Here is a 24671-nt window from a genome sequence, read left to right as displayed (position 1 = left end):
GAAAGAAAGCCACAACCTCTTCCTGCCACGTCCCTTACAATTCATCATCCAGAATCGTTCTGCTATTCGTCGCTATGTAAACCATGCAGCTGAAATGAAATAGTTATATAATTAAAGAAATTACTATTCTCTTTCCATTTACAACTTGTCTTCGAAGACGAGAGGGTCGGTGTTCACATTCGGAAGCTACGAGTATGTTTCCTGGCGTGAATTTGAAGATTAAACACTGAATTATTAAATTTCTGGTCAGTGGTGAATCACATACCAAAATCTACGGAGAGTTTGAACTGAACGGCATTATTGTGGTGACCATTTCAACGTATAGAGACAATGCTAAAAGGAAAATGGTGCAAAGGTGATCACGGATGTCAGCTCTAAAAATGTAACTTTATGTATACATCTGAATGAATTATTTCGGAAACAAGACGTCTGTGAGGTTCGCACAGTGACGAATATGAATATGGCTGCCTTATAGCAATTTGCACTATGTATTCTGGTGGAAACATGTTTCTGAGAGGCCTGCCTGCTTCCATCATCAAGGTGGTGATAGAGGCAGTGATCTCCTCTAGAGAAAGAACATTACCAGGAAAACCAGACTATACGGCGCAACGTGTCAGAAGGCAGCTACTTTGAACAAGTCATAAGCCATTTGATTATATTGGAGCGTCGTGTTATTATATATTGTTGTTTGAGGTTGAGCTTGGCCTGAAGTTTTTCATATACTCAACTTTCTAAACTGTTTTAATTATGCTTCAGTACATCACCACATAGGCCTGGCACAAAATGCTTTGAACCTAACCTAACCTAACCTAACCTAACCTAACCTTACATAATCACAACAGAATATACGAATGGCTGGATAATTAGTCACTCATATGCTCTTTTGTGATTATATATTTACCCAGTGCAGTGGCAAAATGAACATAAGGACATGCGACTTGAGTGTATCAGCTCAGTCCACAATCATTGTAGCCTTCCGGATCTCTCATCGTATCGAAGTGGGAAGATTTCCCAACGTTACCATTGCTTAAACCCTGAAGTAGGAGGTTAAAAATTCCTCCGAAACATCGATAACTTTGTCACTTTGACGCGGTGCTATGCCCAAAAGAGTAAAATGTATGGTCTGTGTTTCCGCTTTAATTAGCACGCGTAATAACTTTGACTTGTATTCCCGTGGAAACATTCCGCTGAAGACCCGGGCATTGTCTGCCTAATGAGAAATTGCTGCTACATGCCCCTGAATAATAATGGGCCTTACGGACAACTTATGTAATTGCCATGCGTAGATAAATTATTACTCCTCTTTAGCTCGCGAAACTTGGTTCAGGTGGGGGGGGGGGGACCAGCGATGGTGGCTCCTCTGCAGGTTGGCTTTAGAAAATGTCGTAAGTTTTGTAAAGAAAGACACGGAAGGAAAGGAAAATAAGACAAAGGCATAGAGAAAGACAAAAAAAGTTTTGACTAAACTTGCTGTTTGTATAAACTTAGAAGGGGTTACGATAGATTGGTTGTGTAGTTCTGATGTGGGATGCAATCGCTTCAAAGACCCAGAAGGGGGTGAAAGTATTCCTGTGATATTTATATGAAATTCATGAAAAACATTTCTGTATGTGAGGAACTTGGTTTATTACAGTAGAGGAAGGACATGGATTGAAGGTGAAGGAGAGCAGGATACTGAGGAGAATATTTAGACCTAAGAGGGAAGATGTAATGGGAGACTGGAGAGACTGATGAACTTTCTAATTTATATTTATCACCAAGTTTGTTTAAGGTGTTCAGATTTAATAAGGATAAGCAATGCATGCAGTTTGCGTGGTAGAGGCGAGAAGTCCATACAAACATTCAAGTAGAAAGCCTGAAGAGAAATGGCTAAGTGTGAGACCTAGGTATAAACTGGAGGATAATATTAAAATATGTCTTAAAGAAGTTTGATACGAGGATGTGTGCTAGATCCGTACGGCTGGGTGATCACAGCAATGAGCCTTCAAGTCACATAAAAGGCAGCAAAGTTTATTTTTTATTTCTATGAGGACTGGATGTGCATTAACTGATTAAGGTTCGTGTATTTGGTTTTCACGGTATTAAATCTTCGGGCCCCATGATTAGTTGATTGCTTTCTTGCGCCATTATAATTTTAGATCTGCGAAAACGTTAGTCATTTCAGTAGTTTATAAAGAATTCTCAACACAGTGTAGAGCCGCTGCCAACATATGATCTCTTCCTTATCAACAGTTATGATATTCAGTCTCAGTTGACGCTAAGTCTTATCCTCATTGTTAATTGCTTTATTATGTTGTTATTTAACTTTTATTTCCGGCTGCATGACTTAGTGTTATAGCTTGCGCTAAATTAACCTGTTACGCCGCATAACATGAAAACTGAATAGTCCTCACTACTCAGCCTCCCGCTTTCTTCCATCAACACTACTGCTACATCGCCACTCTACTCGTAGCTACCGCCTTGCTCTTAATACGACTCGGCAGTCCGAATTCCTGGAAAACTCTCCTCCTGATGTCATGCTGACGTGGCAGCTCTGCTCTTGGAGGAGTCACAGCGCTTTTCCCCACTTCGTTTCCGTCTCCAGAAAGTAGAGGAAGTTGGATTGCACATAAAACTATCAGTGTTTAAAGGATGTTTCGAGCTCTGGGACTACAGATAGAGTAACTGTGGTTCATGTGATAGTTATGACGTCACCTTGCGTGTTTCATTTCGCCGCCCTCTGCTTCTGTCCTCTTAGTTCAACCTTTTCTCCGCAATATGCAGCAGATTTATTTCTCAGGCCGTAGGATGATTTAATTTCTCTGCTTTATGCTGGGGTTCTTCGCCTTGTAGACTCGTTGTAGATTCCAACATTTCGGAGAAGCAAAACTATTGTCAGCCCTGATGTTAGAGGCGGTATTTTTCTCCTAAACGTTGGCGTCTGCCTGTAAGTCTACATGGCACCGAAAGCCAGAAGATCATGATCAATATTCATAATTGCTTCCACAATCCTTGCTCGAAAACTAGTTTGCTGATGACAGGCGGAGGAAATTAAACACTGCGTACCCATGACACACCAGTACATACTGTGTGAGTTTGATTATCTCTGTTGTAATCAAAGTCTATAGCTGGCATGAGCCCATCGTCACTTTTTGCCGACCACTTAAAAGTTTCGAACACGTTTAATTCAAGACTAATCCATATGATGTGTAAAATATTGAGGTGTTTTATTTTTTAACATTTAAAGATCAGTATTTTTAGTTGTTTACTGCTCTAGCCTAGATTTCGGACTTAATTTTTTTAACAGAGTTTTGAAGCGTCCTGTGTGATGGGAATGAAAATATAGTAATTTTTGAAGGATGGATCGTGACGTATTTGAGAGTGTTAACCCCAGCATTTGTGTTAGTCAGGATAGAAGGTCTGCCAGCCTAGAATCGAGGCCGGATCTTAGAAATATAACGTAGAATAGCTAAGCACGTACCATGACGTTTTGTGGATTTGCATGCAGGGAATGATAACTAGAATTAAATTCGTGGTTTCGTTGAATACGAGCTGCGGGCAACAGGGCGACACAGTCAGTTGATTGATCGTGCTGGTAACAGGAACAGGATGACGGTATTGATCCAGGCCTACCGAGGCAGATCGTCTGCGTGCTGCCGTACCTCTGCATTTTTTCCCCTAAAGGCGTTTGCTGACGGAGAATATTTACCAGTCGAACTTTGACGATAGTGCATTATAATCCGTAAAATTGTTCTTTGGCCTTTGTCCATCATCTTAAAGTACAATATTATAAAACTGCAACGTTTCGGAAGCTTGATTCTGCCTTCGTCTTCAGATGGAAATGGGAGGGGGGAGAAGAGGACAGAAACCTATCAGTTGGAACCCCCCCCCCCCCCCAGGTCGTAGTTTTATAATTCTATAATTCAGACGATGGACGAAGGTCAAAAGAATAGTAACATGAAGCAAACATTTACAACCGGACTTCTTCATCGTGATTTTCTTCAGCCCCCATTCAAGCAAATGCCGGTATAATCTTTATAATATTTTAAATATGAATTTTCCTATTTTCTACTTTTAATGTGATAAGTGAATATCACCATGTCAAACGCGAATTGCCCAATTCACGCATATTGGCTACCACTGAGCTTCACAATTAAATGGTTTTTACTCCTTCGTATTTGGTTATTCCCCGGTTCAGATCTTGGCCCGAAACTAAATATAGTTAAGTTTTCGTAGAGACCCTCACGCCCTTCAGACAGATGCTTAAAATAGGCCACGATTGTTACCACAACGTTCCCATTTCACCATTAACACTATTACTCTACAATTCAACACTACGTAAATTATGCGATTAAAGAAGTGTCTCAACTCTTTGTTTGTTTACAGAAAGAACTGTATCCCAGAAATGTTAGGTTTCAAGAAATGTATCAGATGGGAACATTTTGTTAAGATGTCACTGACTCCATGTGAAAATTACATGACTAAGCAGGTACGTCTTCTTTGAACAGCTGTTAATTATTTAGCTTGACAAGGAGTTTCCTGCTTTATCGAATTCGTAGATTTATTACAGCCATCAAAAACCGCGCTGGTTGATGCCCTCTTCTGAAAAGCAAGTACCGAGACGTAGTCAGAACGGATGAAGGGAACTGTACATGGAAACGCAAATCGATGTCTGTTTTATCTGCCATATTTGTTATTCAAATCGTCTGGCAGTTGGATCATCAGATAAATTTATATGCCTCGTTGGAGCATAGCTCACGTGCTCTTTCCCATGTTGTCACAAACTTGTTATTGTAATTATTATTTTCTGTATCATTTATTTTATTATATCATCTCAGCTTTCATATTGTGCTAGTAAGAGTAACATGGCCAAGTTATTTTGTTAATTCGGTGCTGCTGTGTAACATTATGCTGAAACAGCATCGTTGTTTAAGCTGATAATTAAATGAAACCTATTCGAAATTGTACAATGCGTCATACCATTGCGAGAGTTTTCAGTACTTAGTAAATGCACATTTTGTTAATTTATCTAGCGGTCAGAACGCTGGCCTTGTAATCCTGGGGTCTCGGGTTCGATTCCCGGCGGTGCCCGAATTTATAACTTGTGTTGGGCAAGGCCGTGGTCTAGGCAACACGGAGTTTTCCTCCGGGGGCTTCCCCGGTTTCTCCGTGGCATCCCAACAATTACTCCATTCACACACAGAAGAAGGCAATGGCAAACCACTTCTGGATCATCTGCCAAGAACGTATATGAACAGGTCCCAGTCCCAGTCCGAGAAAAGGATGGAAGGATCCTGTTCATATGGACCTGTCGTCAGACAGAACACTAAATAAATAAATAAATCTGGTGGTGGGTGGGTTAAAAAAGTGGTAGGAGAAAATAAATGTGTATTGCAATGTATCGCTTTTATTAAGTGACTTCATGCGTATTCTTGGTTCTTTTTAGCAGCTTTAATAACAGCCCTGAGACATGTTGGCGATCTGAAAACCAAGTTCTGGTTGGAACCTTTGTACAGAGCAGGTGGGGCACTTCCATTTCAGTGTGAGGCAACATTACGCCTCTCACGTCACACATTGATAGTGTATTTCTGGCTGAATGCGAATGGAATAAATCTTACAGCATGTCGGAACGAATATTTGGTCAATCCTGATTTTGCAAACGACATACAGAGTACGAAACGGAGCCCTATTGGTTTAGCATATCTATTTACACTAGCCGCGACGCAACTGTGCGTTTCGCCTACTCCAATAACGTGCGGGTAGAAATAAAACAAACACTATGTAAACCAAAAACATTGCCGGTACAGGAACTCAGACAACGACCTACGGAGTACTGCCGCTGGGAAACAAAGTTTTTTGCGTGAATAGTATACGCTCCTACATCGTCAATCAGAAGTGCGTAAACCAGATATTGTGGAATTCATTGGATGTCGGCGTCGCCAACGTGCATTACTCATTTACCAATGACGGTGTGATTCACCATCCATCTCCCACATCCTTAGTTCTTCTACGACGTGTCCGATTGCATTGTTCCACGTGAAAAAAGTGTCCTAAGATATTGCTGTGCCAAGGAGCTGACGCGTGACGCATTTCACGCAGTTTTGAAGGTTGATTCTTTGTGAATCGGTTTGTGACTGCGACCGCAAGTTTGCATTGTGTAAATAAAGTTATGCAGTCAGATTCTACGCGCGCGCACCACAATGTTATATAGACATGTATTTGTAAGCTGTAAAATTACAATTATTAGTATTACTTATTTTTCGCGAATAGTGTTTTGGGGTAAATGAACAAAGTATATAATAATACTAATTACGAATGCCATTTAAAATCCACCAGTCGTTATTTTTTGGAACCCTGAAAAGTACAGTGCGTTTAACTCTTGTGTATGGTTATTGTATGATTCACAGAATAAACAGCGCTTACCTTCCTTAACAGTATTAAACAATCTTTTTTTTAATGGAGGCGCCTTGTGCTGTCATTGCGGTACGGACTGGATTGTTAAATACTCTTTGGACAAGTTTCGGTTTCAAAGGGTTAGTAACATTGCGTCAGTTGTAATTCCGTTCTTTGTTTAAAAAAAACTGGCAACGACCAACTGGCATCGTTACTAGTGTTAAAGTGGACACATGCCAAATATAAAATGCCACGAATTGAAGTTGGCTTCATTCGTAAAAAAGCGTGGCCTCATAAAATAAGAAATTACAAGGCTGTAAGCCTACTATAAAATTACAGGACATAATTATTCCGTATGTGACGTTTTAACGTAAACTCGTAACAAGGAAACATCTTCGTAATTTCAGAGTGGTGACATCTGTATCTCTTCCCACTGAAACATTTCCTCCTCCGTAACTTCAGTAAAGATTACGCATATGTAAACGTTGTTTAGATAGTAAAGAATTGTATATTTGTGAGTGTTTTTCTGCGGTATAGTCTAAGCTGAAGGCACCGAGGTAGCTCAGTCATCATAGTGTCTTGACTGCGGACTGGACAATTTGAGTTTTATCCCCGGTAGAGGTGAAGGATTTTTCATATTGTCTCTGCGTCCAAACCTACTGTGGGGGCCACCCAGCCTTTTATGCGGTGGGTATCGGGGGTACAGCTTGGCCGGGGCATGACGCTGACCACTTACCCCCCATCTAGTGACGAGGTCAAGAACGAGTAGGAGCTGTAACTCGTCCGTGGCGTGTAGCGAGACAGATTTCTCACGCAGTTTCAGCAACGGTTTTCGGTAACTCCGTCATTCTGTTCCAAAATAATAAAATAAATAAATAAATCCGTGGCGTAACAGACCTCTGAGAGCCAAAGCCGACTAGCTTGACTGCTGGCCTCACGTTCACATGCCTAAGCAGAGGTGAACGATCAGCCAACCAGATATAGGGTGACGTTTGGTCATCACGACGAACCCCCAGTCATTGTTAGTTTTCGTGACCGGATTACGCTACCGATTGTAGCTCCCCAATTTCCTCACGATACTGGGTTGGCACCGGTCCCATACACCGGTCGAAAATCTCATGAAAAATTTCTTCTCTCCCGAGACTCGAACCAGCGCGCATTCCGTGTCGCCGGTCCGAAGCATGATGCCTCAGACCGCGCGGCTACGGCGCGGGACCTTCCAAAATAATATTGTAAAGAATCATGAAAGATGAAATTTGAATGATATGATTAAGAACTGCGGTGGACTATTACTATAGTAGATTCACAGGTGAAGGATTCGGACCGCATAACAGATATTTGTGCGTGGAGTTGAAAGAGTAACTGAGGAACACTGAAAGGACTAAATGTATTTTGGACATTAATAAATTTTTTAAAAAATGGTATTTTCCGAGTGCCAGAGGATAGAGTACTACATAGGTTTAAAACAGGCCGAAATATTAATTAACTGGTTACTTAACATTATATCATCTCGTAGAGTGATGTGTTGTAAAGATAAGGGAGTTGAAGTTTGTGACCCTGGACTCTTTTAAAAGATTGGCACAGTACAGTGGACGCATAACTCCGAGCCTAGATTAATTATATCAAATACAAACTTTTGAGGGAGGAGAAGACTGCGAAGTGATAGCACATACGGAGGAAGAGATTACCCAGTCCGTCCTTGTACACTATCAGATGTGAAATTATTACGTTCAGGCCGGAGAAGTAGCACATGCAGGATAAGGCGTGTTCTATAGTTGCTTTGGTTCACACACACACAAAGAAACAACAATGTACTGCTAAATTCAGTGCATGAAAAATGAAGGCGTAAGAAATCCGACCCCCACCTTTCCCTGTCCATCTTACCTTCTTTTACTGTGACGTAGCTGAAGCTCAGAGCTATTCTGCGTCTATTGAAACTTTCTGAACATAAGTCAGGGATTTGCCAATGAACCTACCTTAATCTGCAGGGTACAACACGAAAGGAAAAGAATACGTGGGAAGATGAACTTATGTTTGTGAGGACGTTAACTGGTTGAGAATGTGGCTCTGTAGCAGGTTTTTATGAACACTGTTGCATCAAATTCTCTAAAAGCAAGAAGTTTCTTAACTGATTGGATAACTTAGGATCCATGCACTGCTTAAGTTTGTATAGTCGGCTAATCGATTTACAGTCGTGTTATATATACACGTATAACATTTCACAGTGCATTTAAGTCAGCACCTCTCAGGTAGCTGAGCAACTTGACTGGACTGCACTGGCACGTCCACAAGGGCGCGATGCGAAATGGTCTTCTGCGTACAATGAGCTGTAATTGTTTACTTCCCATAAGAAGCATTGTGACAATTTATGTAACAACCGAGTTCACTTGGTTCGTCTGTGGCGCGGTTTTAGTCTGGTCCGTTTATTCCTGACATCCCGTTTTCAGTACTCTTGTGTTTACGTTAAACGTGGCTGGTTGAGTTCCTCCTGTGTTGGAGTATAAATTCTGGATAATTTATTATTTCTTCGCTTCTAATGCGGGACTTACATCCTCGCCTGTTGCATTGTGATTTTATTTTGTTTTTATGATCGGTAGACGTACATTTTTTGTTGAATCTGGAAACTGTTCTAAAATTATGTATTAACTATTTAACGGAGCAATATAACATTTAGAACGTTACATCTCGTTTGATGGTAAAACAGCGTCTCTGTAAATTCACTTCATTGCCCAGTTTTAATGTTTTCCATTTTTAGGTATAGGTACGTTAAGTTTTTTGACGTAAATACGTCTATAAGGAAGGGTCATTCAGCAAAAAAGTGCAACGAAAAAGGGGAACGAAAAAAGGAAACGAAAAAGTGTAACCGCATTGTTGTTACCTAGGAAATGTCAATTGTTTACTCGGCATTGTTGTGTTACATTACTTTCGTTATTGCGGGCAAGAGCTGAGCTGTGATTCGCTTGTAGAAGAAGTGCGTCGTAGAGTAGATAATTTTGTGCAGGTAAAAACGTATTAGAATATCACAGGTACTTATCTTATATAAGAATTATTAAGAAATCTATTGTTGCGTTAGTTTGTTGCGTCATACTATGTACAAGATGGATGACATTGAAGCTAAAAGACTCCATAACGCAGAATATATGAGACAGTACAGACAACGTTGAAAAATAGAATTATTAAATAATGAACTCCAGAGCGTATGGTCAATGGTGAAAAAGTTTTAATTGTAACCCTGTATATTTGTAACCACGCACCTATTGATGATGGTAAGAGATTTATTTTGAGTCATTTGAGAAATTATACAAAGATGTTTTCAGTTATGGCCACTGAAGATCCTAATAAAATGCCGATAATATTGACAAGAGATTTTAACAATGATTCCTTTCCGTATAGACATATTTACGTCAAATTCTCCGGAACCATGGTTCCACTATCACTTTTTAATAGGCTTACTTATTATAATGTAGGCTTCGAGTTGAGAATAATATTAAAATGGAGCTTAGTGAACTAGAATGATGAGGGTATGGGATGGATTTATCTAGCTCAGAATCTGGTCAGATTTTCCGTTTTGAATACATTATGAGACTTCAGGTGCCATATATCCAGAGAATCTCTTGGCCATCTGATCAACTGTCAGCTTTTCAGGAATATCATGAAGTACTCGTATATATTCCAGTGCAGTATCTTTGATTTCGTGGTGCATTGATGCCCGTTCTGAATATTTCTGTTTTTCAGAGGTTAGTGGCGTTGTGGTGCTGTACAAGAGGGCCTGCCTCCTCAAACCCAACATCTCAATGTTCTGACACAAGGGAATATGGGACTTCACTCGTGGACGAACTGAGTTCTCTTCTGCACTGTCCCGCTACGGTGAAACACAACACATGCATCAAGGTAAAGTAGGACACGTGCAAAAACAATTTCCAGTAAATCAGTTGTTCTGGGCAGTGAAATATTTGTGAGACACAGTTGATGTGATTACATCAATACCAGAAAGCTCGTATAATGTTGGCTGTCGTTTTAATGGCTTCTGTTCTTATTTTTGAGTCTCTGTTTTTCATACCCGTGAAGTCTCCCCAAGGGGAATAAGTTACTCATTCGTTTTAAATTAATTTTTTAATTATTCATCACGTATTTAACACTCCCGAATCAGTGTCCGAGTTACGTAGCTCAGATGAGAATAGGTGAGTCGGGAAATTTGTATAAAAAGTTTTCCATTCTGACATTTTCAGAAGAAAAGTTTCCTTTTTTTTTCTTTCATGGTGACATAAATTGAATTTTCTGGATGCTTAAATTGTCGAGAGATGGCAGGACTTTTTTTTTCACCTCAAAAGATACGTGTTAAAAAATACGCTGTATTTCTTCTGTGACATGATAAGTGATGGTATGTTTTTAAATTTCAATCGACCGTGGTCATTTACAACTATAACATTAAAAAGCGAAAACCAAAACTTATAACTGGAGTTTAATTTAAAAAAAATAACTGTCTTTCACGGGTGTTGCCCTGCGTAGTCCGGTAGAAATTTGCCGACGTTTCAGACGTGCTTACTGTCTCCACCATCAGTAGCTTTGCCTAACCTAACTTTTTACTCGACATGTAGGCGAATGATTATGACGCCATAAATCGTTTTCATGAGCTACTCACTCCCTCCACACGAGAAGTAATTTTCATTCCGCCTTGCATTGATCGCTACAGCCTCGTTTCTGGTGGCGGATGGTATAAACGATGCGCATTGCTTGAGGTCGAGGTCAGCATTTCAGCAGGAAAGGATTTTTTTCTGTTTGAGTGCTATAATCACATTCGCTTGGCAAACTGAAGAAAATTTCGGAAGAGAATCAGTCGTGACATCTGACACGACGAAGCTGAAAGTTGAGTTGTATTCGCTGAGTATTGAGGTTCTTAAGTTCCTTTGTGAAGTAAATTATTTTATCACAAACAGTACTGGAATCAGAGATAATATTAAGGCAAGTGTTTTAACTCATAGTCTGTAACCGCTAATCAATCCCTTTATTGGTTTACGTTAATTCTCTACTTATAATTAATCCAACTTTTACGTGCTAGGTGATAAGGCTTGTTATTATCCACTCATTGTCGTGTTTTTGTCGGCTTGAACTTGGACCCGCCCCAAGTTGGAGTTGTTGTTACATTTATTGTTGGGGCAAAGATTTAAATTTTAACGCTGGCCTTGTAATCCTGGGGTCTCGGGTTTCGATTCCCGGCGGTGCCCGAATTTATAACTTGTGTTGGGCAAGGCCGTGGTCTAGGCAACACGGAGTTTTCCTCCGGGGGCTTCCCCGGTTTCTCCGTGACATCCCAACAATTACTCCATTCACACACAGAAGAAGGCAATGGCAAACCACTTCTGGATCATCTGCCAAGAACGTATATGAACAGGTCCCAGTCCGAGTCCGAGAAAAGGATGGAAGGATCCTGTTCATATGGACCTGTCGTCAGACAGAACACTAAATAAAAAAAGCATGTTTACGGTAAACGAAATATGAGTTTTGCCGACTGTTGCAACACAACAATTTGTGAGCTTGGGAAAGGTGGACGTACGTGCGGAGGTGGCTGTGATTTGTACGAGGATTGTGAAATTAATAAAGTGGTTGATTGATTTGCTACGAACTGGCCGTGAACACAACTCAGATGAGTCGTTGCCTACCGACTAGCTGAGTGAAGCAAATATCCCCCTGAGATCCCGAAGACCCAATATATTCCACCAGTTACACACGGTCCGGGATGGACTGCAGTGTGTGACCAGCCACAACTGTGATCTACCAGTCCGTGGAAGCGAACGGTTTACAAGGCCTAAATCACAAGTGTGGGCCCTAAAAGCATTTGAGGGCAAGTTGAAAGCCATGAAATGGCAGGTCGGTTGTGCGAGCTTCTATTATATCAAATACCTCGTGATTTACAATTTTACAGACACTGTCAGTAGCTAAGACAAAGTATCAGAGAGTGATACGATGATTAATGAACAATTAATTGAAAAATATTGAAGGAAGCGTTCGTAGTCTAATTTGAGGTACTATCCTGCCGTTGTCATGGGGGAAGGAGGAAAACAGCAGTAAACATTTCGAGATGGCCCGTTTCGGAGCCGAGATTTGAATCGGGTACCGACCAAATGCGAAGTAGGAGTACTACCCACTTTACTTCGACGTCCGGTAACAGCCCACAATGAGAAGTCGTTTTTAAAAACTGGGGGCTACTCAGCAGGCTAACATATCTCGCACGTTTGTACAGTGCGAAATTTTATCGCATTGTTTACAAAATCCTGCCTTTGGACCAAATCCTGAAGTCGGTGAATCCAGTCCACAGCCTCACATTCTGTTTTTTTCCCCAAATCCACTTTAATAGCATCCCACCTCTATTGCATGCATCTGCCAATACCTCTGTTGCCTTTAGGTTTTTAAAACAAATTCATATTTTGGTGTTTAATTTGTTTTCGTCTCCACATTCCTGTTTCCATGAAGTTGCTTCATCTGAAGATATAAAAAGTTCGCTTGGATTAATATCTTATTATCTGTCTCCTCTCTCTATCTCCCTATCTCTGTATATAATTCCTTATCGCTTTATGCGATTAGGGAAGAACGAGCAAATAGAGATCATTCCAGATAAATGCAAGATAAAAGTTGCATATTTGCTTAGGCCTAAACTGACATTAGCCTCAAGGTCATTAATCTTTGTGCAGTGTGATATACGTTCACCATAAAAACATTCTAGAAAGTGATACTTGAAGGTGCAATATTTTTACTGCTATTGCCCACCCCTAGGGGTTACTATTTGAGTTTCACGGTGTCACTGAAGTATATAAGACAATGGCTGAATAAAATGTTTTATTTTTTACACTGCACCACTACACATTTAAATCGTCTTAACGGACAAATTCTAAGTTCATGTTACTCACATCTGAAATTTGAATTAAAACTACTACAACACATGAAACTCTCTCTTTAACTGCACCGGAGTTCGCTTTTGCGCTACACTGAAGCACTAGGTGGCAGTACCAGCTGAAAGCATCTTTCTGCTGTTTTTAAGCAAATTGCCTGACCACCATTTCCCCGTCTTCCCCTATACTGCTTTGAAACTGGATTGGTTTTACAGACCCTGTGATCTGTTCCACTACACGTTGCTATCGGTTGTGATTGATGTGGAAAACTAAGTAGGCCTACGATAATCGGGATTGTGTGGTTGCGCAGTGGTTGTGATGCAGCTGTCAAATGTTAAAATCTCGTTAGTGTTAGAAACCCACTTTACTTTCAAACCCAGACAGTGATGTGTCTAGACAGATTTGTGAGCGATAATGGGTTGTATCTTATTCAGCTCCAAACTATTTAGATGAGTTAGAAATTACTTTTATTCTGGTATCGGGCGAGGACGCTGATTGGAAGTTGCCGAATTGCAGAGAGCTTTGCAGGAAGGATACCGATAGCTAAACTTTTGGTAAATACCTATTTATGTTACGTTTTAGGTTTTCACGGTGGTGAAGATCTTGTTATTAGTTTTTTGATTGTAACGCCGTGTGGACTTTCAGGAAGTAGGATAATCATATATAATTATTTTATTGTTCAAATTATGTTGAAATAAGCGAAAGAAAATTAAGTTCGCCGATTTGTTTGTTGCATCTGTATTTATTTTCCTCATAACTCTCTTCTCGTGGAATGACAGTGCGTCATCGAGGAAGAAGAACACGTGAATCTGTTGCCGGTGATAAAATCAGATTTGCCATGTACGTATTCCTCTTTGCTAGTTTTGCATCACTGATTCTCTTCACAACATCGTCTCCGTAGACAGCTTTCGGCCTTTTGTGAATGTTTTCCACTCGTCCTCCGCGGACTGAAAATGAAAAACACTGTTTTGCTTGTGGTCACATGACTGTCATCTGCCACATTCCTGGGGCTGTGTCAGTCGACGTGTAGTATGTAGAAGCGGAATATGAAATCATATACCACCACAAGTTGCGTTTGTTTTCTTGAGTGAATTTTCTTGAATGAAACTGGAATGGGTGATTATTATCTGAACGACTTTCGTGCGTTAAGATAAAATGAAAATCTGTCGAACATTTAATAATTTGATAAAAATACAAAGAATCGTGTTTAAATCTATAGGAAAGGAAATATAATTTAGTACACGCTGCTCTAAAATACAACTAAAGTATTAGCACATTTATTCGTTCATGAAATAGTAAATTAAAAAAACGTTTACTTGCAAAAGTTGAGCATTTCGAATTTAATAGTAGATTAACCGGCGGTCCGGCCAACATTTGAAGCGAGAGAGTCATGAATATAAAGTCAGGCAAATTAAGTTTAAGTTTAAATACAAGGTCCTCATTTGTTTTATTTCATTTCTACAAACTTCCAGAATATTTCCAATGAAACAGACGTACAGATTGCCACCAGATTCTGTCTGTTGTGTACGAGGTGCGATCGAAAGGTTTCCAGACTGCGCGTATAAAAACCCGTACACTTATCTCAGGTATTAAATTCATCCATCACCCTCGAAGTAGTTCCCCTGGGAGTGAACACAACGATCCCAGCGCCGCTGCCAAGCCTAGAAGCATCCCTGGAAATCTTTCTTTGTCAGCCTGTCAAGCACCATCTGCGATTCTGCCTGAATCTCTTCTATCGTCTCAAATCTCCTTCCCTTTAGCTGAATTTTCATCTTTGGGAAGAGGAAGAAGTCACACGGAGCTTAGAAAGGAAGTTGGGGTCGGTTCTTGCAAGATCTTTGAGCTCCTGACAAACGAGAAGTCGATTCTGTTTCTGGTCCTCAGACAGGATGCGTCGCATGAGGAGTTCTTCCTTTAGAATCAGCTGACAGGTCCCATAGCCTATCCCAACAATGTCGCACAAGTCGTTGATGGTACGACGTCGATCTTCGTGAATGGCCTGCCGAATCTTCGTAACATTTTCGGGCGTTGTGCTCGAAGATGGTCGTCCAGAACGCTCGTCATCATCGACAGAGGTTCGGCCATTTTTAAAACGTGAATGCCACACAAAAGTTTGTGCACGACCCATTGCGGACTCCCCAAATGCTTGCTTTAGCATTTCATAGGTTTGCGTAGCCGTTTTGGCGAGTCTTTGGCAAAATTTTATGCACACGCCATTCCGAAATCGCAGGAGGTTCGGTGTAATGCACTACCAAAACGCCCGTAACTAAGAAACAAATGCTAATTCGATGATTCCGGCTGGCACACTGATTCACTATGAATGTAGGCCGCACCCCCTAGCGGCAGAAGCTCGTACTACATCCGGTTCGCCCTCTATTGACACAGTCTGAAAACTTTCCGATCGCACCTCGTACGTCCATGAGGGTTTTCTTTCCTTTCATTGGCATATAACCAAAATTCAAATTCAGACAGGTATAATATCTTGAAAAACATATTAATCATGTTCGCCGATCAACACCGTCGCTTTGCGTGGAACAAAATATGAAGCCTGACAGGCCTAAAACATGACTAGAAAAAAGCACTTTATGAATTTGTAATTTGGGTTGCTCTTTGAAATGGTTCCAGTATGTCATTAAATAGTCTAATTATTAGGGTCTGAAGTTCTCACGCCAACGATTATAAAGATGGCTGTCTTCGGGATTGTAGCGCTGTGTAGAAATTTACTGACGTTTCAGAGGGTGATGGTCCTGTCGCCCTGATGGTAGAGGTGGTAAGCATCTCGTAATTATGATTCCACGCACATTCAGTCATTACGCAACTCACAAGTGTTTTGTTATTGCGGTATTGCATTGTTGTAACACTTCCATGGAGTCGCAGTTGGAAATAAGTTTCAGCTATTGGTATTTATCATGTTCATTCTACATCTGTTTGCTTACGTAAGCAAAACGGACACCACACGCCAGATCGCGACCAAGTTCATACAACACGCACTGGTGTACGATATATAACATGATTGCAAGTAAACAGGCGATAATAAACAACATTGTTCAGCTTTGGCTTTCGGGGATGTGCTTGCTCGTGCTGAGAATTATCCACCGTTTCGGCAAACATTGCAGTAGCCAGCTTCAGATTGAGTTTTTAATTGGTGGGCGTTTTTAGAATTTTTATAAAGGTAGTAGGTGGTGTGTTGGATTTGAGGCTCGTGGTTGAGGAGCAGAGGTGATGAAAGAAGTGATAGTGGAACCAAGGTTCCGGAGAATTTGACGTAAATACGTCTACACGGAAAGGAAGTTTATATATTAGCATTATTCTAAATATTTCCTTTATACATGCTTCACAATTGAAATAAGTTTGATTAAGACATTGATTATTCAACTTCAATTAGTTACGCTTAGATGGGTCTGTGGTAGCAGAATGTAATGTAGGTAACAATAATGATGAGTAAATAGATGACGTTTCCTAGGTAACAACATTGCTGAGTAAACAGATGAGGTAACAATGAAGTTACACTTTTTCGTTTCCCTTTTTCGTAACACATTTTTGCCGAATGACCCTTCCTTATGGACGTATTTACGTCAAAAAATTTCATTATCTCTTTTCCTCATTCAAAAACACGTTTTAAGAATCCTAATTATGTCATCATCCATCAATCTGTTATCTGTTGTGGTGATAAAACAGTGATAAACCTGGCGATGGCCGATAATGCTGAAAAATGTAATATTTCCAAAGTATTTTTAAATGTAACACGTATATATGATATATTTATATGGTTTAATGTGAATAATTTTATGTGCTTTGTATATCGAATGCTTAAAAATATTTGCTGGAAGTGAAAATGGTGTAATGAAATTGTCAGTGACCAGTGAAAGGAAGGAATAAGATCATCTGGCGCTCTACATATTTACAAGGGGAAAACAGTCCTTGAGATACTGAGGCATATGTTGCGAGATACCGTATTTTCTCGATTTTAAGATTTACTTTTTTCACATTTTAAAATTTCTGAAATCGGGGTGCGTCTTACGTTTGATGGCGTCGAAGACTCGATGTCGAAAAATTGTATTGTATGACTAAAGCGCAAAGAAAATCTTCATGTCCTTAAAAATAGTCATGCCAAAGTAAACACAAAGATAGCAACAAAGAAGATTATGAACGAATTTATACAAAGAAGTTTATTGTTTTAATGTTGATAATTCCCGTTTTAATGTGTATTTTTTTTTCCTGAAAGCCCTGTTAACTAAATCTTACAATGGCTGGCGTCTTAAAATCTAGTAAATATGGTAATATTGAAATCTTAGTGAATTAGGTTCAGACTGAACGAAGCTGACATATCTGAGGAGAAAGTGCCAATTGTGGGTTATTGTAGCGACTTAAACGAGATTTTGGTTCTCACATAACAGTGATCAATTTCACTGTCGTAAAGGAATGCATGTCTACTTTTCGAGTGTCGCTTTGTACTAGGGAGTTAACCATTCACGTTAGAATTTTCCGGTTTCCCCTTTTAAATTATTTTCTTGCCTTTTATTCTGTGGTTTCACATCGTAATGCCTGTTTAGGCAATGAAATCGCACTTACATTCCTTGTGGCGTGCTTCTTATACCTCGCCACGTACAATTATATCCTTGTATGCTCTGTCTACAAATACTTTAATTCGTATGATCTTACCTATATCAGTATATTCGAGTATGGCTTTGTCACCTGTATTTTACTGATCAAAGTTCCTTGAAAATTAAGATAACGATTTACATGGTGCATTGCTTATTATCAGTGTGCTGTATCAGCACCACATGGCCAGTTATTCACAATGTTTACAAAATAGAGTTATCGATTGTTTTAGCAAGTGGGTTAGGTATCATATTGCCTCCTGTCCAATGAATGAATGTTCTTTTTGAGAATAATGTGACTGTAGCGTAAAACTGTGTCTAGGGCCGAGATAAAGTATGTTGGAAGGATCACCTTTACTTTTCCAATACGCCTTCATAACGGCTGTACTGAGTACAAGCACGTCTTTAGGTTTACCCTTTGCATTGGCGTTATTCTACGAACCAGTCAGTGTTACGTGTTCAGACGTCGAAGCATAAAAATAGACGCACATGATTCAACGTAGACGAAAGGTGTTCGTACGCCCTGACACGTGTGTAAATATAAAAGTCACATTTACTAAAACCAGTTGTCCATTGGCGCCAGAGATGTAACTGCAAGTTGCTGGTATTGTTATGATGTCATCAAATCTCATGGACTTACCGAATGTTGGCTGCAAGCCAGCATTCAGGATCCATCCCACCATTCGCTTCTTTAAATTTTAATATTGTTTTGCGCATGTTGTATTTCAGTGATTTAAAGTCGTAGCTTAATTTATGCCGGTCCGCAGATTTTGATTCAAATGATCCTAACAGTGACAGCAGATCAGAAGGTTCAGATCTTATTTTGAATATTTTATCTTCCACTATCGTCATTTGGCTTCTTGGTCGTTCGTAAATTGGTGATGTATTTTAGGAATTGCTTGTGATGCGTCGTCCAAAACATTTGATTAAAAGCATAATGAAAATTTCTGTTCTCACTGCTTTGAAGATGTCGTCTAGGTGGCTGCTGCTGGTTAACAACACATTTTCTATAATCGGTTCTGCCGTGGCGTACTTTTGAACTTCATAGATAAGACAGAAGACGCTTTAATTTTTATTTTTCGAAATGTTAGCCTTGTAAACATGAACGCTTCGCCCCTGTCGAGAAATATGAAAGTAGTTTATGAATACACACGTACGCACGCACGCCGTGCAGTATGGAACGAACGATGAGCAATATCGAAACACAAGTTTCCTACTTTTAGTCTGGCGTGGCAACAGCTCCCGTTAAATTCAGTATAGGAATGTGTTTATTTAGAGAAAGCTAATCGATCTCCTCTCTCCAATAACGCTCCACGACACTGGCACGTTGCCATTGTACTGGCAGTTCAGTGTAGTATGCACTTGTACGCTAATAAGCTCAGGTTATGGTGTCAGTCTTTCGACCATGGGTGTCAGTAAGACGAACGTGCGAACTTAAAAAGCTCAGCGGTACAGTGACCATTTCGAACTAGATTTCTTAAACGTTGTACACATCATTAAAACAATCCAGTAAATTAAACGACGCTGTTAAGAGGTGTTAGCAAACAAATGTTATCGGAAACAAAGGAAAGCAACAGTACTGTAGAATTAACTTGCAAATGTGTTAGTTAGTGTGACATCAGTACCGAAGAAACAGGACACCGAAAGACTGAAAGCGGTACAAATGAGGCTTTCATGACTTGTGTTAGTAACTGTAAGACTAGACAGGCGAAATACAGACACAAGAGAACAATTAATTGTTTGAAATATTAGGTCTATATTTTAAATTTTGACATTGGAGGGTAGCAAAAGAATTGGCTATCGTGTGTAAAAAAGAAAGCCAAAATACCAAGTAGTGGAACGCCTGAAGAAAAGATGCTAGAGACCAACTAACTGCATCTGGGTGGGTGCGAACGAGGCAATGAATGACAACCCTGGAAATGTTAGCTGCAGTCTCGTGTTGCAACACATGTAAATGCGTTGATAAAAAAATAAAAAAAATCAAGAAATTCGCAATGGTTGAGGTGCTGGAAAGGTTTTCATTGGTTTTACAAAAGAAAGTTTAATTTTGGATTTCACATTCTTTTCCCCGTATATTCCTCAGTTTCACACTTCAGGAGAATGCCGTAATTGTGCCTTTCAACCGGCCACGACCACCTAACCACTTATTACTATAATTTTGAAATGAAACTTCTGTACTTGGATGCCATTATTTAGAAATAAATATGCCTCAAATTGAAGATTTCTGTCTTCTGGGTTATTGCGCTGTGTAGTCTGGTCGATGTTAACCAACGTTTCAGAGGTCATACTGCCTCTGTCATCAGGGCGATGATCGCCCTGATGACAGAGGCAGTATGACCTCTGAAACGTTGGTTAACATCGACCAGACTACACAGCGCAACATCGCCCTTATGACAGAGGCAGTATGACCTCTGAAACGTTGGTTAACATCTACCAGACTACACAGCGCAACAACCCAGAAGACAGAAATCTTCATACTCATCGCCCTGATGACGGAGGCAGTATGACCTCTGAAACGTTGGTAAACATCGACCAGACTACACAGCGCAACAACCCAGAAGACAGAAACCTTCATACTCACCGCCCTGATGATGGAGGCAGTATGACCTCTGAAACATTGGTTAACATCGACCAGACTACACAGCGCAACAACCCAGAAGACAGAAACCTTCATACTCACCGCCCTGATGATGGAGGCAGTATGACCTCTGAAACATTGGTTAACATCGACCAGACTACACAGCGCAACAACCCAGAAGACAGAAATCTTCATACTCATCGCCCTGATGACGGAGGCAGTATGACCTCTGAAACGTTGGTTAACATCGACCAGACTACACAGCGCAACAACCCAGAAGACAGAAATCTTCATACTCATCGCCCTGATGACGGAGGCAGTATGACCTCTGAAACGTTGGTTAACATCGACCAGACTACACAGCGCAACAACCCAGAAGACAGAAACCTTCATACTCACCGCCCTGATGATGGAGGCAGTATGACCTCTGAAACGTTGGTTAACATCTACCAGACTACACAGCGCAACAACCCAGAAGACAGAAATCTTCATACTCACCGCCGTGAAAACCTCAAATCTTACATGCCTCAAAATATTTATGTCCAGAGCTACAAGTTACGGTCTAGTCACATGCTTTACTGCTGCTGTAAGTGACACCACAGAAGTAAGTAATCGTAACATGGTAATAAAGTTAAGTAACTAGACCCTCAAACCCTGTATCGAACGAAGTTTTTGGAAGCGGCTAAGGGATGTGAAGAACTTGGGGAGCTTGTGCACGGCACAGGCCGTAATATGTCAACACATTACATTAAGTGGTGTAATGTCTTTGCCACTTGAAATTGACTGATTAAATATGGTTGATACGTAAACATGAAAGTATAATCTCCGGTTTGAAATTGCTACAAAAACACTGAATTAACTTGGCTTAGAAGGTTACTTACTATCATCTTGGATGTTGCGGTATGTAGTCTGGTTGAAGTTTACCGACGTTTTATAGGTGTGTGCTGTCTTAGTAATCGGGGCGAGGCAGCAAGTACCTTTGAAACATCGGTTAGCTTCTACCAGACTACACGGCGCAATATCCCAGAAGACAGGCTATTTGAAACTCACCGCTGTGAGAACCAAAAATCTCACCTCCGAGATCAAGATTGTGACTTCTGCAAGTGTTGGCCACATGACAATTTTGCCCCTTATGTTTGTAATTCCATGCGATCTGCAGTCCTTTGTCTTCGCCAGTCTTATCTATATGGTCTATCCATCTCATCCATGTCACTTCAGTTATAAACGAGTAAAAAAAGTTGTATACATTGCAGTTTTTCTTGTTTAGTCTGCTTGATGCATGGCGAGATTTCATGTTCTCACGACGCCGAATACGAAAATTACTCTTCTGAGTTGTTGCGCCATGTTGTCTGGTAGAAGTTTACCGACGTTTCAGAGGCAGCAAGCACCTCTGACATTTACTCACACTTGAAGCATGTTGCAAAGAAAATGTGATTGGAAACCTGAGATAATTTACGACTTGACCTCAGCTACTGTTTCAGTCCTAAGCCACTCATGATCCTGAGGCAGTAACCCGCGCAGAGAGAGAGAGAGAACACGGGGGGCCGGTACTTTCCACCAGCCAAACTCGAACGCAGTATTGATTCTCTCTCGCCCGGGTAGAAAAGTGTGGGCTTGTTGGGAGAAGTGAGGTAGAAGGGGCAGAACCACCCTTCTCACCCCCCGGTAGCACCGAGTCCTTGGCGGAACACAAGCTTTTCCCTTCTGAATACCACATGTGGTACTCCAGCCTTTACCAGATCATCCACTATTCCAGTAGTCTTTGGAGGTTTCAGTGTGACCAACCCAGCAATAAGATATCTGGCCCATGTGTGGCGCCGAAGACATTCGAAGCGTGGTCTTGGCCACTCGAATACTGAGGCCCGAGGTTCGAACCGAACTCGAGGCATGGATGTGTATTCGTGTCTTTTGGTGTTGTACTGTGTAGGTAGCAGTTTGACCCAGAAAATTAATAGAGCAGTGAAAATTGAAAAACTGTTCGATTCAAATTCAAGAATAGATTAATGGGAATTGTTTAAAATTCAATCTGCATAAACGGGATTAAATTTGAGGAAGGCTTGCTTCCATGCAGTTCAGAATCATTTGTCTTCCTGTCTGCTATCTAAAAACGCAAAGATTAAACTAGACAAATCGAGACTTCAAGTGAATTTAAAATCTTAGATACTGACTAATGCTCAATGACGAGAGTCTGTAGAAAAGTAAACGAAGTTTTAAACTGTGCATGAAAGTAGACGCTACATGATCTGAGCTGCTGACAGTGTCGCTAAATAAACCTTACGTAAACAAAATGTTACAGGAAGATATATGAATAGTCTTTGACAAAATCTGTATTTAAAATATTGTCACATACGATTTTTTTTCTAGCAAGATCCTGAATCAGGTCCGGTGTGTTTGAAGCGAAAGAAAACTGGAATTTAATTGATATTGGTGTGTGCGCCGGTTAGCTCAGTATAGTGATTGGCTACGGGCTGGACATTGGAGATTCAATCCCCGACAGAAACAGATGATTTTCCTCTAGCCACTGCGTCCAGACCGGCTCTGGGCCCACCCAGCCCCCCTCTCCTCGCCGGGGTAGCGCTCACCACTCATCCCCTTCTAGTGCCGAGGTTGAGAATGTTTAGGAGCTGTAACTTCTCCCCCCTAAGTTCCAACATATAATGGAATGGTTTTCCTTTTTTACTTAAACGTTGCTGTCAGAAGCTTGATTTGTAATGTTATAAATTAAATTAAATGTTTTTTGGACAGCTGCTCTCGAAAAGGAACAAATAATTTTGAGATGAATGGAAATGCTGTTGTTAAGGATGCCGGTTCGTTTCCTTTATTTACATGTTTCATTATTTCCTCGTGTCTGCACGCTTACTATATTTCAATGTCTCACGTCACACAGAATCACATAATATTGTACATTTGAGCGTGTATGTGAATGGGGGAAGGTTAGCTTCTGCACACAGCGTAATCTATCTTTGTTAGGGGAGTCCGGGGTAAATTGTAGCCACCGAAGGAAAAGTTTAAGAGAAAAATTACAATCTACATTTTAATAGCAGATATATCAACTACTAACTGAATGTTCGTACTAACTATAAATATACTGTTTTTGTCGATCAGAACAATATTTTGTGTTGCACAGAAGGAATTTCAAAGGATTGCGTTGATCACCATTTTCCTGCATTATGGGGAAACCAAAACCACATACTACATCCTTTAGAAACGAATGAAATCTAATAAATCAGTAATTTGAATTAAAATTTTACCAGTTTTAACTTAACATTGCATAGTAATTACATTTACAATAGCTAGAAATAAGAATTTGTGTCGCGCCAAACAATAGTCACATAATTAAGAGTAATAATTTGAATTGCATCAAACAATCACATATTTGAAAGTCTGTCCAAATTATATGCGGGAGTTCGTTCTTTCCCCTCCGAAAATACTGGTGTCCTCATTTTAGGAGCAGACACTAGACCCTGTTTCAGTATTTCAGAAGTGTAGTTGCTACTCTGTGAACTAGCTATCTATGTTCCTTGACAGGTTTGACTTACATTTCTACATTTTTGGCCCATCTGTAAAATAGGTGACTGTAGTTGCAGCCTCAGTTTCAGCGAATAATAACATGGAGGCCTTGGTAATTGCTATATAAACCAGCGCATGGCATTGAGAACCAGCATTGGAGCAATGGGAGTCGAAGGTGGTTCTCATTATCCGAAACGCGCTAATTAACCTGAACATCTGAAGCTAATCACGAACTTTTACTTCTATATTTATCACAGAACATTAAAATTAATACCTTTGATGCTTTTACACAATTGTAAAGTAAATAAAATAATGTATAAAGTTTACTTTCGGTGCCTTCAGTAACGCGCCGGGAATCGGAACTGACAATTGCGTTTCGGTTTATCAGTGAACGCGCTATATTAAGATTAGGAATTGTTCTTGTAAAGAATCACATGATAATCTGACGCATATGACTCAACGCCAAGGTTCGACACTCGTTAACATTGTTCCTACAGCAGTACTGAGTGTGGCTGTGATTTTATACTTTCTGTGAAGTGATACTTGACACATATAGGGAATCTCTTGCAGCGGTTGGCGGTGAGTTGTGCAGTTTCAGCCGGAAGCAGGAAAGTGACAGTTGCTTTCCGGTTTATCAGAGAACGCAATGTATAAATTTAACAAAGAAACATCTACACAAGCCCAAATATGATAGAACGGGTGGAAAAGAATTAGGGTCTCGTT

The 24671-nt window shown here is 40.3% G+C and overlaps 1 protein-coding gene across 7 annotated transcripts in view; it reads left to right on the top strand.

Moving 5' to 3' along the window:
* The window catches only part of GlcAT-P (Glucuronyltransferase P), a 55803-nt gene that overhangs the window by 12830 nt on the left and 18302 nt on the right, over nucleotides 1-24671 (top strand). For 4 of the 7 annotated variants that reach the window (XR_015537122.1, XR_015537123.1, XR_015537121.1 and 1 more), the window contains 2 exons: nucleotides 4366-4468; nucleotides 10108-10263. Coding sequence is in view for 1 of the 7 variants with exons in the window: in XM_087356116.1 (XP_087212242.1) it covers nucleotides 4385-4468; nucleotides 10108-10263 (240 nt within the window). In the remaining 6 variants the exon portion in view is untranslated. Of the gene's footprint in view, nucleotides 1-4365; nucleotides 4469-9354; nucleotides 9374-10107; nucleotides 10264-24671 lie in introns of those variants that run through there. The other 3 variants (XM_087356119.1, XM_087356120.1, XM_087356121.1) reach the window with 2 other exon arrangements.

Source organism: Zootermopsis nevadensis, unplaced genomic scaffold, assembly GCF_977971745.1.
Source record: "Zootermopsis nevadensis isolate Lab colony 2312 unplaced genomic scaffold, Znev_1.0 Znev_ptg000025l, whole genome shotgun sequence".
NCBI classification, from domain to species: Eukaryota; Metazoa; Arthropoda; class Insecta; order Blattodea; family Termopsidae; genus Zootermopsis; species Zootermopsis nevadensis.
Note: the sequence above shows the minus strand (reverse complement) of the source record. Positions and strands in the feature narration are given on the sequence as shown.